This window comes from Ptychodera flava, chromosome 1 (assembly GCF_041260155.1).
Source record: "Ptychodera flava strain L36383 chromosome 1, AS_Pfla_20210202, whole genome shotgun sequence".
Taxonomy (NCBI): domain Eukaryota; kingdom Metazoa; phylum Hemichordata; class Enteropneusta; family Ptychoderidae; genus Ptychodera; species Ptychodera flava.
In genome coordinates, this window is record NC_091928.1 from 62,051,483 (window position 1) to 62,067,768 (window position 16,286).

The 16,286-nt window shown below is 38.2% G+C and overlaps 1 protein-coding gene across 1 annotated transcript in view; it reads right to left on the reverse strand.

The window, feature by feature from the left end:
* LOC139142483 (low-density lipoprotein receptor-related protein 6-like) overlaps window positions 1-15,953 on the reverse strand; it is an 84,396-nt gene extending 68,443 nt beyond the window's left edge. The window contains exons 1-2 of the mRNA XM_070712426.1: window positions 15,739-15,953; window positions 9,458-9,851 (exon numbers count right to left, since the gene is read on the reverse strand). Coding sequence (XP_070568527.1) covers window positions 9,458-9,851; window positions 15,739-15,793 — 449 coding nt within the window. The 5' untranslated portion in view covers window positions 15,794-15,953. The remainder of the gene's footprint in view (window positions 1-9,457; window positions 9,852-15,738) is intronic.
* Window positions 15,954-16,286: the final 333 nt, after the last annotated feature.

Here is a 16,286-nt window from a genome sequence, read left to right on the forward strand (position 1 = left end):
TGAGCGTGTTAACATGATTTTCTGACAGTCGGCTTGGCTTTGATGTCTTTAGTCTGTTCTGGGCGCTGAAACCACGTTCACATGGCACACTCGAAACAGGAACAACAGTCGCGATCGAAGCCAGGGTCTTGAAGGCTGGGAAAATATTTCCGTATTTGCAAATGATGATCCGGCAGGCATCAGCCAGGGTGCGTACTCCACCGATACCGACTATCATTTCTTTAACCATTGGAAATGACTGTAACAACTCGTTGCCATCTAACATCGGCAGAAAGTTTTCATCTCCAACTGTTTTTGGCCGTCCGTAAAAGTTGGCGAGTTGTTCAATTGCTGCGATTCCATGGTCACGTAATGCTGCTGCGTCATTTGGATAGTTGTTTGGATTTAAAACAGTGTCTAGACAGTTCAGAATACTGAGAGCGTCATCCGGAAAATGGTCATGTAAACTGTCGATTAGGTAGCTAATGAATGATCGGCAGACAGTGCAGTATGCTGTGACATTTGTCTCCCCAGCGAATGACAAGTGATGACCCCTGAAATGTCGATTATTTTGACGAAACTCAGCCATAAACCGGCATTCATTGTGGCCAGACATATCCTCATTTCGAAGATTTTCCAAGGAAGCAATTGTCGCGCTGACCATGGGCTTAATCTGAGATAGATTAACGTCATCACGCTGAAAAACCATGTTGAGTCTGTCCATACATGGCAGGACGTCAAGAAGAGTGTGCGTTGTAGAGATAAAGGCAAAAGTCTTTATTTGCTTAAGTAAGCCATCAGCTGTTGCGTTTTTTCGTAAACTGGCGTCTTCATCAAGTTCAAGGACAAGAGCTGGCCAGTTACACCCGATGGATTGTACTGCACGAGAGAGCGACAGCCATCTGACAGCACACGGTTGTTTCAAACTTAGGAAGTCGGAATACGCCATATTCGAGATGCATAAAAACGAAAGAAATTGTGGGTTTTTTGTTGTGTGGGGGCGCTGTTTGTTGACAACTGGTAGGGCTAGAATTTCAAGATGGCTGCTGGCAGGACTGATGTGAACTGTCGTCTGTAGGATTGAGACACAGCCACGAGTAAACATTTTTCAGATTATTGAACTTTTAGTACTGTTACTCTCCAGAAGATGCCTCATTTCTTTTGCAATGCCCCTGGTTGTAATTCGGCCACTGTCAAGCTAGAAAAGCTGCAAAAGTACCCGTGGACGGAAAACGTTACTTTCCACTCATTCCAAACTGAAAGAAAATGTAGACGACTGCGACTACAATGGATTCGTATGTTGCGGAGGGAACCAAGTTGGTGTCCAAACAGGTTTTCCAGAGTGTGTTCCCGGCATTTCCAAGGTAACAAAGGCCCTACATCTGAACATCCGGTTCCAACCCTATTCGAATACAACAACTGGGGTGAGTCCATGTCGAAGCGGACAGCACCAAAGTGTAGGAAACGTCTGGTATATAACCTTGATGCCCCTGCTTCACTAGAGTCTACCAACTAAACGGTTTGAACAGCATGCACAGATGATAGGTGTGTAATGCAGCATTCTGAGCCATATGATGGGATTTGTGGCGAACTAGAAATTACAGAAGAAAATTCCAAAGCAAGTTTTCCAGGTAGGTGTCATGTAACTAATATTTGCTTCAACTGCTTCAGGCTGAAATCACTGTAATTAATACTAGTAATTTGATGTGCGCCAAAAGTAACTTGTATTTTGTCCATTTATGTGTATTTCATGCATAGTTATTAATTTTCAGTAAAAATAATGTTTGAAATACAGTTTTGAAACACTCTTAATCAAATCAATGTTCTTCAGATCTGTAGTTGTGTAGTTTGGAAAAACATGTGATATCATTCCCATTTAATATAAATAGAAAACCGGTATATTTGATGTTGATTAATACATGCATCTGTGTAAGTAACCTGCCACTGCCAGCCTGTTTAAGTTGCAGTGATACTTTTATTATTAGCAATCATATTTTTCACAAAATATTGTAGAGTAATTTATAATTCTATTACTCAAAATTTCTAGTTCATTATTTAACTTCTGTTCATAATCTTTTTGTTGACAGATTTTACATCCAAAGTATCCACTCCTGTACCATATGATCATCAGTATGTTGCTATGGAAGATGATGTACATTGTGATGATCAAGTCCTAACCAATGCTTCTGTACAAACTGATTTGACTGTTGAAGATATTAACAAACTAGAAAATGAAATTCATTCGTTGAACTCAAAATTTAAAGACAAAGATACTTTGCGAAGGGAACTTTTTATTGATATAGTTCTGGAAACTGACAAATCTGTAGCTTTGTACACTGGTGTTCCCACTCTTTCATAGCTGCAAACGTTGTTTGATTTGATACTTTCTTTTTCTCCCAGACTTAAATATTGGAGTGGTTGTCAATCAGCAAAGGAAAAAAACTACCAGCAAAGCCAAAACAATCATAAACCAGGGCCACAAAGAAAATTAAAAATGTTTGAAGAATTTATCATGACTCTGATGAAATTAAAATTGGGATTACTGTCATCTGTTCTTAGTGATATATTTCGGGTTTCTCAAAGTCGTGTATCTCAAATATTTATTACCTGGATAACTGCCCTTGCAAAAGTTATGATACACATCATAAAATGACCTTCACATCAAATAATAAATAAGCACATGCCTTTGTCATGTAAGAGATTTTCCCCCGTATGAGAGCTATCATTGATTGCACAGAAATATTCATTTTTCCCCCGTATGAGAGCTATCATTGATTGCACAGAAATATTCATTCAAAAACCAAGAAGTCCTAAAGCTCAGATAACAACATACAGCTAATATAAACATCATAATACATACAAACTCCTTGTTTCAATCACTCCAAATAGTGCATTTTCTTTTGTTTCTCGTCTTTGGGGAGGAATGTTTCTGATATCACTGAAGAGGGGGATGATATTATGGCTGACAGAGGATTCACTATCAGAGATCTTTTGACTGAGAAAAGGGCAACTTTGAAAATCCCACCGTTTAAAAGAAAATGTAAGACTGCCAAAGAGAAATGGTTAAACTCAGAAGAAATATTACAATCAAGGAGAATTGCATCACTAAGAATAAGGGTAGAACAAGCCATTGGGCGATCGAAAAAATTCCATCATATCAATCAAGTCATGCCGTTGAAATTGAAAAAAGTTGCCAACCAGTGTGTTACTGTTGCTGCTGCACTGTGTAATTTTCAGGCACCCATTGGTTCAAAGCTAAATCAGCAGAGTTCATGATAGCTTTCCTATTTCATGTCATTGATCCTTTATCAACATATAGATACATTCCTTTAGAAATCATAATTTGCCATAATTGGATTTCATTTGGCCTCATTCCAATGCCAATTCTTTCCAAAATAATATCCCATACATACAAGGTGAATTTCTGTGTCTCTTTTAGTGTTTTGAGGGGGTAGTTGTCATTTAATTACAGTTAATGTACATATGTGAATGTACGTTTTGAATTGCAACAGATTATTAAAAATGCAGACACTGTCATTTCATCATCTAAATTGTTTTTTGAAATGTAATCATATTGCTGTGTCATTGAAATTACACAAAAATGAACAACTTTTAACATACAATTAAATTATACTTGTCTTTATTTATGATAACAATAATATTTATCCATATGAATTCTATTTAGTATATGACATTGTATGTACAATTGAAACTGCCATGCCAGGAAATCTGTTTTGTTTAAATAATTCTTAAATACTATATATATGATTCATACTTGAGAGTAATTGATAATATATTTCAATGCATAGAAATTTAAATAATTTGTATTATTGCATTGTAACATAAAGCCCATCACAATCTGATTGTAGTTATATTGAATAAAACCACCAGGGCTATGCCAGGTAAATATGGTCTGAAGTACACTGTAATACTGTCAGCTAGTATTTATGTACCACTTACTACATAAAAGTAATTATCTGTAACATAGAAAGGTGGTGTGAATGATGCAAAATTGATTGTGTAATAAGTGATTTTGTTTTCAGAAATAAAGCTTTAAAAGAACGGCCTTGCTATATCTTTCCTGGAAATACCTCTGGCTTTCAGAAATTGCACAAGTTCCGTAAATTTTAGCGTAACCAAATCACCGCGGACAATTTTTCGCGCCGCCATTGTTGACTGTTGATCATTTTAGCCCTACCAAACAGCGCCCCCACACAACAAACAACCCACAATTTCTTTCGTTTTCATGGATCTCGAATATGGCGTATTGTCAAGTGCTTTGTTCAGTTCTCTCAATCTTTCGTACCTTGACGCAGAATACTCGAAATACAGATACACAGAATTCACAACACTGCGATACTTGGCAATTTCTACCACACCCTTTGTAGCATCTGACGCAGCCAAGGCAACACGGTGTGCAGCACAGTGTACATGAACCACATATGGATTTAGACGCTGTAGACAGACTCCGACACCATTATGACAACCTGTCATAACGCTTGCGCCATCTGACCCCAAACCGACGACTTTGCGAACGTCAATATTTCGCGACTGTAGGGAGGCAAGAACAGCATCAGTAACAGTTTCAGCGTCCCCGGCAACAATCGTCACATTTCCAGCAAAAAGGGTTGTGTGACAACCTCCTTTCAAAACACGTAGATAAATTATTAATTTCTTCTGAATGGTGATGTTGACAGTTTCGTCAATGAGGTCAAAGGTTGCGTACACCATGCGACACTGAGCGAAACACGCGTCAGACTACCAGCGCGTCTGACTACATAAATTGAGGAAATGTCACGCTGAGTGTCGGGGATTGGATTTGGAAATGTTACAAGAACACTATTTTCAGGACAAGGAAAGGAAAGATGCCCCCGAGAAAGAGAACTGGAGCAGGCAAGTCTTCGGCAAAGAAAAGCCCTACGTCAGTAAGCAAAGATGGCGGCCGAGTGACTCCAAATGGCTCTAATGACGAAGAAGAACCCCACCTCCAAATTCATTCATTTGACGCCTCCTTGAACAAAGACAGGAATTCTGATCAACCGTCTCTTGCGGTCAAGGTAGACACGGTACTCGAAATAGTCACTGATACATCAAGAAGAACAAAAAGGCTTGAAGAAATACTTAGTAAATGGGAAGAAAAACTTGAAGAGCTAGAAACACGTGTAACGCACACAGAAAGAGCCATAGACGAGCAGGCGGCAACATCGAAAGCAACCACTGTCCAGCTCCAAAAATTGGCGGAAAGCTGCGAAGACTTGTCTAATAGACTGAGAAGGAACAACGTCATATTTACTGGGATACCAGAGAGAATGGAGAAAGATATGACTGGCGGATGTTTGGAGTTGGTGAAGAAAATAATGACTGAACATATGAATATACCCAATGCGGAGCATTGGGAAATCGACTGGGCGCACAGAACCCCCATCCCAGAGCCTCAAGAAGGAAGAAATCCTAGATTTGTCCACGTTCGATTTCTCCGTTATTGCGACCGAGTCTCCTTACTTAAGCAAGCTCCACGTAGACTGAAAAATAATCCAGTGGAATTTCGAGAAACAAGTCACCAGATTTTTATTAACGATGACGTGACCACATTGGTACAACAACAGCGGAAAGAGCTACGGAAATTACGCGACCAATTCCGCCGACGCCACCCAAATAAGAGAGCGTTCATTCCCCCATTGGTCCCCGCAGTCCTCATGTGTGAAGATAAGTATGGTAAATTACAGCGTGTAAGGCAAGGAAAGGATCTTGATAGACTGGAAGTCTGAACGTTTTCAACCAGTGTGCTTTTTCGGTCAGTGTTTCTTGTGCTCTTTTTCTCCTGTGATTTTTGCTTGTTTCTATTTGTTTTTCTACTGCGTGTACGCAGCCACCTGGTCTACGTTTTTTTTTTTCCTGACCAGATGGCCTCTGTTTCCTTTTGTTTGTTTTCTTTTTTGTGCACACGCTCAAGATATATTGTAAAACAGACTACTGACTGAGCTTGACTTTAGTTTGCTATCCCTGAATGTGAATGGAATTAGATCCAATGTCAAAAGGAAAAAAGTTTTTGCGTGGTTGGAAAAAAATAACTATGATATAATAATGTTACAAGAAACCCATTCCACAAAAGACTCTGAGTGTGTCTGGAATAAACAATGGAAGGGCAAAGTTATTTACGCTCATGGAACGGAATTTAGTTGCGGCGTTACAATTTTAATCAAAGATGCTCTAAACATTGAAATTCACAATACGATTTCTTATCCAGTAGGTAGATACTTATGTTTAGATGCTACAATCCAGGACAAACGCTTCCTCTTTTTCAACATCTATGCACCAAATCAGCCAAGTAATCAGAGTTGTTTTTTTCATGCTATAGCCAATCTTTTAACTACTCACAATATAGACGTAGATAAGCCGGTAGTCCTGGGAGGTGACTTCAACATATGTATAAACCCTAATTTAGACAGGGCGGGCGGTAATTTGAAACACCACCCAACAGTTCAATCATCATTTTCTTCACTTATTGAAGATTTTGAACTACTTGATATATGGAGAGTGAGAAACCCAAATGCAAAACGCTACACTTGGAGACAACGAAACCCGCTGATTCAGAGCCGTCTGGATTATTGGTTCATTTCATAAACACTACAAGACCAGGTTGCAAATGTTACTATTAAGGCATCAATAGCCAGTGATCATTCTGCTATTACTTTAGAATTTAAGAGCGGCTCCTGTTTTGAACATGGTCCATCCTACTGGCGTTTTAACAATGGTCTTTGTAATGATGTAGAATTTTGTAATGCATTGACAACTGAGATAAATCACTGGCAAGAACAAATCTTGTCTGACAGCCCAAATCCGTCAGTGCTGTGGGAGTGGATGAAGTTCAAAATAAAACGGTTCTCCATGACCTACTCAAAAACTAAAGCTAAGGAAAAAAGGAAACACATGGAAGCATGTGAAAGACGTACCTTGTAACGAGAAAAATATCATTATTGGCTTTTTAGAACATTGTAAACAGCCACTGAATCATTTGATTTTGCGATTTAAACGATATATCTACATCTGTAAGGTTCAGAATAAACAACCCTCCTTTGCCAGTATGAAGTTCTATGTAAAACAAAACCGGCAGATCGAGCTCTATATTGCTGAAAAGAAAAACAAACTCAATTTTCACTACAGAAAATGGGATAGCTTAAACCCATTGATTGATATGTAAAGATTCTCACTTCTTGTAAATTAAGTAAGTTTCACTAGACTCGTGTGCACTCTTTTGTTTTTCTTTTGTTGCTTTGTTTCTTATGGAAATAAAAAAAAAATTGAAAAAAAAAGTTTCGTCAATGATGATGGATATTACCGAACGATGTCGTCAGCGATATCATCTTTGATAACTTCACACAGCGCATTCTGCATCTCTTCAATGCTGTCATGATGAGTGTACGTATTGGCATCAATGAGAGGAGAACACTGATTGAGCTGTTGCAGCTGAATTAGATTTGCGAATTTGTGGTCGGCAATTTCCGACTTGGCCATGAAATACATGGTTCTCAGCATAGCTGCTTGAGATGACAGAGTTTTGGCATTTGATTGGCGAACAGCTTCCTCTAAACATCTTTTTTCCGGATGAAATCGGACTGCGGCTTTGTGATCTTCACTGTCTATATGGCGGGTGAGAGCAGACCGTTGTAAATCGCCACATCCATTTCCAGTAAACGCATTTATTTTACCAGAACTCAAACAAATACGACAAAACATTCGCTCAACTTTCTTTGAATCGACAACAACCCATCGTTTCTCCAACCACGGAAAAGCAGCTTCCCATTCTGGCTTGTACTTTCGTGCAATCTTTCGTTTTTCGCTATCAACAGTACCTGCAATCTAAGTTTCCTGCTGACGTGACGGCTCCGCTTGAGTTCCTCCACACACTGCAACCTCCTCAGCATTTCCAGCTATCCGCACACGTGTTGAATTGGGCGATAATCGGCCCGTTTGCTGGTTGCGATTACCATTATGAATAAATTTAAATATACTAGTTTGACGAGACATTTCAGTTCAGAAGGTAGAAAGGTTATCGCCAAGAGGTCACTGCACTGGTTTCTCACTGGGCACACTGAATTTTCTCATTCAAACATTCAAACTGAAATCACCAATGGCAACCAAGAAAAAAATAACTACAGGAGACTGATATTCTGTCACTCAAAGTAACGTGGTATACAATTAGACTTTTATTATCAACTTTCAACCAATCACACGAATCACAGTGTCATGACTGTGTTGTTTCCATCAAGAGCGTCGAAAATTACCTACTTTGTTGCAACTATTTTTTAGTCTGTAGTCTGTACTTGGCTACATTTTGTTCAAAGGTAACGGTCGGCTTTCTTCAGTGATGACAATTTCACTTCACCGGCCGGCCTCAAAACCTTGTCTCAGAGGGCGCGCAGGCCGAGTTATTTTTAGCACAATGACACTTCTATGAAATACCACTGCGTACGCCTTGCACGTAGTTGTTGGCAATGTTGCCTTGATGTACGTGTCGATTTTGACGCAGTCCATTTATTTTTTGCGTAAAAACAGCTACATTTGCGTCAAATACGCATGAATTTTGCGTTAACGCGACCTCTGGAAAGCCTCTCTTCTTAAATGCAAATCAGTCTGGAAGGTTCAATGTATCTGTTTACATCATAATTCACATTAGTGTAAATAGCAATGGAAGATGCAATGTATCTGTTTTTGTCATGATAAATAGCACACAATTGAGATTGAATTTACCTGAAATATGCTAATGTTTTGCTATTTTTGATATAATTGAATATGGATATCGAAAAGAAGGTGAGGTGTAAGACCGGTGGAATAAGAGAGAACAATGTTTTGACCAAACAATGGGTACATTTGGGCTAGAGTATATGCAATTTCAACATCATTGGAAAAGATTAACCCTTTTCCTGCCAAGTCCATATTTCACCATCAGGTCAAGATGGTTAAAATTAATGAAACACAACATATTCCATATGGTGTATTTTAACATGATATTGCACTTTTGAAGACTATTGAAACATAAATACTGTAAACTTGATATTTTTGGACAAATGATGCTATAATAGACCAAGCTAAGTGGGTGAAAATACATATGTTTTGTCTCAATACAGCTTTTTACTGACTTGGCTGATGGTGAAGTGATACTGTCTGGCAGGAAAAGGGTTAAAAGTTCACATTCAGGCTATTGAGTTGCACTGATCTGATGACTTGTCACATCAAACAGCATGCATATATGTTTTGCATTCTGCAATTCTATTTGACTTTATTAGTTTTTGAAGTTGTACAAAGTTTGACAATAATCATCATTAGCATGCATAAATTAGCATAATAGTTTGAAACTGATTTGGCTTATGACATGATTGATTTGCAACTTTTGCAATGCAACTTGTGGAGGAGTTGATTTCCCAACTCATCATAAACTGACTATTCATCTTAATGCAACATGATATTGTAGACTTACCCTAAATGAGGATCCAATGCAATCGCTCTCGGCTGATCTAACTCCTTCCAGAATAATACTTTTCGTGAAGTTCCGTCTAAATTACTAACTTCAATGCGATTAGTTTCAGAATCTGTCCAATAAAGTTTCTTTCCAAGCCAATCACAGGCAAGTCCATCGGGTGACACAAGACCTGTTGTGATAATACTTTCCACAATTTTGGGTCCATTTACAAATGTTCTTTTGATCATTTCTTGGCTGACATCTGTCCAAAATACAATTTTTTCCTGGTGAAAAAAGTCTAAAGCAGCAGCATCTTCCAGACCATTAATTACAACTGTATCATTTGGTGGAGTTGTTCCCGCATCTACAATCCGAACATCTCGGCGGTTGGCAAATAGCAATAGGGGATCAGCTGGAAAAATACAGAAAAATTAATTATTAGAGATACATGTACATTTTTCTCTAAGATAAAAACAGTCAAAGATCATGTTGTTACAATCTGTTAATGAAACACAACATATTCCATGAGGTGTATTTTAACATAATACTGTACATTTGAAAGCTGTTGAAAACATAAATACTGTAAACTTGATTTCCTTGGACTAAAGATACTATAACAGACCAGGCCAAGTGGGTGAAAATACGTCATGTTTTGGCTCAATACCGCTTTTTACTGACTTGGCTGATGGGGAAGTCATACTGTCTAGCAGGAAAAGGGTTAAAATGTTGACTGAGAACAATTGTTAATTGACTGACCAATTATACACATTTTTATGTCAGTCCAATCAGTGAACATGTACATTCTTGTAACAAATAAGATTACATGTTTCATTGGACTGCTGGTAACAGATCTCGTGTTATGTAATTAGTCATAAATTAGAGATTGCCATACAGAATAGAAAACTTCTCCTGCAACCCTTGAATCAGTGCATCAATGTGCACAGACATCAGTATGTCACAAATTTTAAGCAAACTGCTCTATCAGGTCAGTGGCTAACCTAGAGCCAATGGCTAAGCTACACACAGAGCTTGTCACTTTGGATGGCAACCATCAACAGTCTGTCAATTGTTCTCTGCTCTTTTGACCTCTAGCCTTATTCAGCTATTCCATATTTCACTAAAGAACACATTAAGACAAGGAACGGTCAATATAGCTCCGCTGTGTTATGTACAAGTAGAGAATATCTATTTGTGACACTTGTTGATAAGCAAGGTGAAATCTTTGGATAGCTCATTTCAGTCACCTGACAAAAAATGGCATAAATAGCTGTAAACATACACAATTGAAGATTTTATCATAATTTGAACATATCACATTAAGATCATCCCTTAGAACATGTCTACCAAATATCAAAGCTATCAGAATAACAGTTTTTGAGAAAAAAAAACTTTTGACCAAAAATGGCCAAAATTGCCCCCTAAATACAAAATTGTAGATTTCATCACAATTTGAATGAATCACATTTTGATCATCCATATGAACCTGTATATAAAATATCAAATCTATCAGACAAACGGATTTGGTAAAAAAAATTACTTAAAAATGATCAAAATTGCCTTAAAAATACAAATTCTAATATTTCTGCACAATTTGAACAAATCTGAAAGAGGTCATTCTAAGGGACCTATATCCCAAATATCAGAGCTGTTTGACCGGCCTCTTCGAAGATTTTCAAAGATTTTTTGACTGAAGATGACAAAAATTGCATTAACAATACAAATTTGCATATTTCATCATAACTTGAACAAATCTGAATGAGGTCATCTCTAGGGGTCTGTATACCAAATATTAATAAATATTAAAGCTTTCTGAATAGCTCTTAGGGAGAGGATTTTTGCCCCAAAATAGCAAACAAAGCCCAAGACCTCGTTATTTTTCCTGCACAACCCCACGAGCAGGTGCCCCTCTATACAGGCATGTAAAAATTTTGGAAGTCTTAACATGTGTATAGACGGCTAATTGTACCCCGAAAATGCAGTATTTTCCCGCCAAATGCCTGGCAGGAAAGCGTGCAGGAGAGCCAATTTTCCGCAGGCGCCGAAAAGGGGGCCAGTTTCCAACAACTTGGCAGGACAGCATGCAGGGAGCTCGGCAGGAAAAGGGTTAAAGACCATGGATGGCAATCTACGATGCCATATACTTCACTGTTTATTACAGACTGTGGACTAAAATTTACCAAGCTCAGGTTTCACTGTCTATTACCAGTCCGGGTTATGTCCATATAGAGGATAGTAGGGAAGAGCCAATGGCGTACCGTATATGTAATGAAATTAAGGCAAGAACCAATCACGTACTGTATATGTAATAAGGGTCAAAGGTTACGTTGGTTCACTTTGTTCAGATAGCGATGTGACCGGACAGATCCACCGATCGAGTGAGACTGTTGGCTACCCGGAAGTATCTTAGCTCCAGTCGATTGGCGACGTTCTACAACGTGTTAAAATTGTAAGATTTCTTCAGGAATAGTTTTCTAAGTTTCTTTACCCTTGACCATATTCGACAAAGAGTTATTGGACGTTTTTCGTTCTCTTTTCCAGCTTTTGGTTAACTTCTCGGCGATTGATCCGGCGCGCGTTTTTCTGAGCAAAGGGTCAATCGTACCGGGAAATGCATGGTGATCGAAAAAATCGTGCTCCATCGTGCTCCGATGACCGACTAAAACAGTTGACCCATCTTTGCAAAGCTTGAAACATTCTCCATACTGCAGATTACAAGGTTAAATTGAAATTTGACCAAAAATAGGCGATATTTGGCGACAAATAACTTACTGTAGATTTACAAGGGTCAAATACTGATTTCTAGGAGTCGTACCCGGCCAGGAAATTCATCCAAATAAGTAATTTTCAATGTACTAACCACTTGTGTCGGTCACCATCTCGACCGTACTAAACATTGTGAGTAACGTCTACATCTAAAAACTACCCAGTGCTAAAAGTAAAGGGCGAAATCAAGCCGAAAAGTTCCAAACTCGTTGCAATGTACGAGCCCAGGTTTGCATGGTTAATTATTCGTGACGTTGGTGGCGGCAGGTTCGCTGATTGGTCAATCGTAATATCCTCTCTATGGACATAACCCGGACTGATTACAGATCACAAACAGAAATCACTGTCTATTACACTATTATGGGTCACTTTCAGCACACCTCCTGATGGTGAGTTGTGGCTTTTGGTGATTAATTTGTATCAGAGTTGCTACCCCTGAAGTCTGTCACAATGTCTATAACATAGTTTTGTATGCCCCTCTCCATCCTGTCAAGTCTATGAAAATTGCATTGATTTGGAGGGTGTCCAGAAGCTGGCATTCAGACGTCGTTATCCTGCACTCCATTCTATCGACTTGGCAGGTTGACATACCATGTACATCATGTAGGCAATGGGATAGGTCATTGACAGGCCAAGGGGAAGTAGGGAGCAAGATGTACTGGTATTAAATTCTTCTCAGAAAGAATTATCAGAATTTCAATATTTTTATTAAATTTATTACATGACTTTAGATGAATGAAAATAATGCCGTTTCAGAAGTTTTTGTTTTCATGAGAAATTTATTTTTATGCAAGATAGTTGATACACTGATTTGCATGTAATTGCTCTGAAGGATCCTATATGATTAAAACATGTATCTCACTGTGCTTAACTACTACATACTCCTCTGAATAAAAGAGCCAGGGAAAGAAAATCTGGCAAAATATCATGATTTGAACTTTACAAAACATAAATAATTGCTGGAACAGGTTGATGGAAATTCAATTAACCCTTTTCCTGCCAGACAGAAATAACTGTATCACTTCCCCATCAGCCAAGTCAGTAAAAAGCGGTATCGAGCCAAAACATAATGTATTTTCACCCACTTGGCTTGGTATGTTATAGCATCTTTTGTCCATAAAAATCAACTTTACAGTATTATGTTTTCAAAAGCCTTTAAATGTACAGTATTATGTTAAAATACATCATATGGAATATGTTGTGTTTCATTAATTTTAACCATCTTTTTAACCATCAGGAAAAAAGGACTAGATGTACACATCACATCCTGAATCACTTTTCCATCGTGCCTGGAATATTTATCCTGAATCACTTTTCCATCGTGCCTGGAATATTTTTCCTCTTACAAACCATGAAGTTTTTGTATTTTCAATACAGTCTTGTAGCATATAAATACGTACATTTTTTTAACCTGGTGGTGAAATATGGACATGGCAGGAAAAGGGTTAAACAACTGGTAGGTTTTGTGAACACCAAGGACTTTTAAGCAAAAATCAGAACAGTGATTTATATAACAAATTTAATAGTTGCAATGTCTATTGTCAACCATGGCATACATTTTATGCAAATTTGCAAAAGATAATTTAAATAGAGCTGATCTCCTTCTTTCCAACATGCAAGGAGGTCAATTTGTCACATACGTCTCAATTATCTACCATTCATAAGGATGTTTAGATCAAGACACTTAAAGTCCCTGATGCTGACAACAGTATGTCTACTATAGCCTAACTTATGAGTGACAAACATTAACAAGTTACAAATGTACACCTATCAAAATTTATGGGACAGGTCTTCACAAAGCCGGCACTCAAAATTTGGGTTGCAGTTATCTCAGTGCAGGTAGATGACATCAAACATATTCTGAACTCTATCTCCTAAATATGCTATATTATCCTCTTATTCATCATTTTGAATAGTTAAACTTGTAATATTCAACAGTTTGTTGAAAATTACAATGCATTCACTCAAAAATGAACATGAAGTCAGAAGTAGGATATAATTTTCCTAGGGTATTAAGTTAAGATGATGAAGGGCCACTTGGAAATTATTGATAAAGCATGATAACTGAGTTACTGAACACATACTAAGGAAGTCTGTAACTGTTATTGCATAGTGAGCCCACGGACAAAATCAAATTATTTCCACCAGTCATACAATATTATGGATATAAATGCTAGATATAAGAAAGCCCATTACAGCAGTCTTGACTGTGATGTCTTCACTAGGTTACTTGGTGTGAACATAAGGTTGTGAGTTTGAATCCTATAAAATGCAGTCAAGAGTTTACTGAACACACAAATCAAGGCAAGAGTGACTCTTGGCCCGAACCCCTGGAAATCACTTTAATCGCACACTTTCCTTGGAAAAAGCATATAAAATACAACTTTTGGAGGGGTTTAGAAATTGGGTTAGTGTTTAAGTTTTAGGATTAGCATACTTAAATTGTACATCCTACCTAGTAAAAAAAAGTTTGGGATAGGGAGCCTTAAGGAACTCTTTCCCAAATTACTACACACACAGACACAACTTTTAGCATCTAGATTCAGGAAAAATGCTAATGTACAGACATTTTAGTGGCAGAGCCACATTAATAATCACTAAATTGTTTGTTACAGCAACACTAACAGTCCAAATTCAGTATCCTTTGCTTACTTCATTTAACTCAAGGTTCCCATCAAAGTTCACAGTCACATTTTTCGTTTCTTAAAGATCATACTTTATGATTACTACTGATGTAATAACTTGACCTACTCTACAATGCTGCATTTGTAGAGCACACCCTTTTCCATGTAGCACAAGTGTTACAAGTGTTCTGAGAATGTGTGTACATCCCTACCTCCGCACAGGTATCACCGTGCATCATGCCATCAATGGGGCCGTCTCAATACTATTATGGTTTCTTTTGACTTGCTCACGGTAAACGAAGATTAAATCGGATCAGAAGTTTAGAATTATTTAACATCTCTATGTGCGTTTTCTACAATTTCATTTAATATCTCTTTGAAAATCAAAAATAGACAATGACACCTAAGAACTGCCTCCATTATCACACCCAAACATTTCTTATGTTGTTGTTTTCGCAGGTGAGGTCACGTGACTAACCAGACCTTACATTACATAGAGTACCCCTATAGCAATCCCTGATTTCCTCGTATAAGCAACCGTAATGTTGATAAGTGACACAACCGATTAAGTATTTTTGACCTATGTCAGTGAAGACGAAAAGGGTTAGGTATTCTGTCGAAGCAGACAGCCTAATTAGGTGACATTCGTGACGAACTGCATGCTCAGAAATTTCCAACATGGCTGACTATCAATTACACAGGCTGTCGGAAACCGAGTTAAATCATGCTCGCAGTTTTCAAGTAAATGCTACATTGGAACCCCTAAAGCGACCCTACAGATTATAGGTACGTTCGGAGAAGACGATGGTCGGATAATTACTAACTGATCGATCTCGGGTGTACTTTGACAGGGTTAAATAGGAAGACTACACTACATATCGACACACAATACAAGATAGACAGCGAGCTTACCCCGAATCACGGTTAAAATACAGCCCAGCGTTAGATACCGCGACAATGCCACCATGTTGACTGGAAATGGGGCCTTCACCGTCCAGACATCAACTATGTAAATTCATGAAGGCGTTTTGGATAAACCCACAAATCCAGAAACTGGTCGATATAACTCCTGATTGTATTCGTACTATGTAAATTGCTTCGACTCTATTGCACCTGGCGAACTATATATCATAGGAGTTCAACTTATATCAATGCGCGGTCGTTAAATTCTATTCCCACCAAAGACAAGCGGACAATTGATCAAAATTGCGTACTTCATAAAACAAGTATCATAAAATGTAACACATACATATTTTTCCTCGTACAATTGTGCAAATAAAGGGGAAAAATAGTGGGACCTTTTACTTGTGGCACCGGCAGAAAAAATCTCTGTTTGTTAGCAGTCGACTTCATGGGTGGCAGTAGAAACCACCTCCTGTGTCAATACTTACCAATTATGCGCCAGTATTTCAGTCACGTGACTAGATCTTTTCAACGTGATTGACTCTCAGTAACAAAAG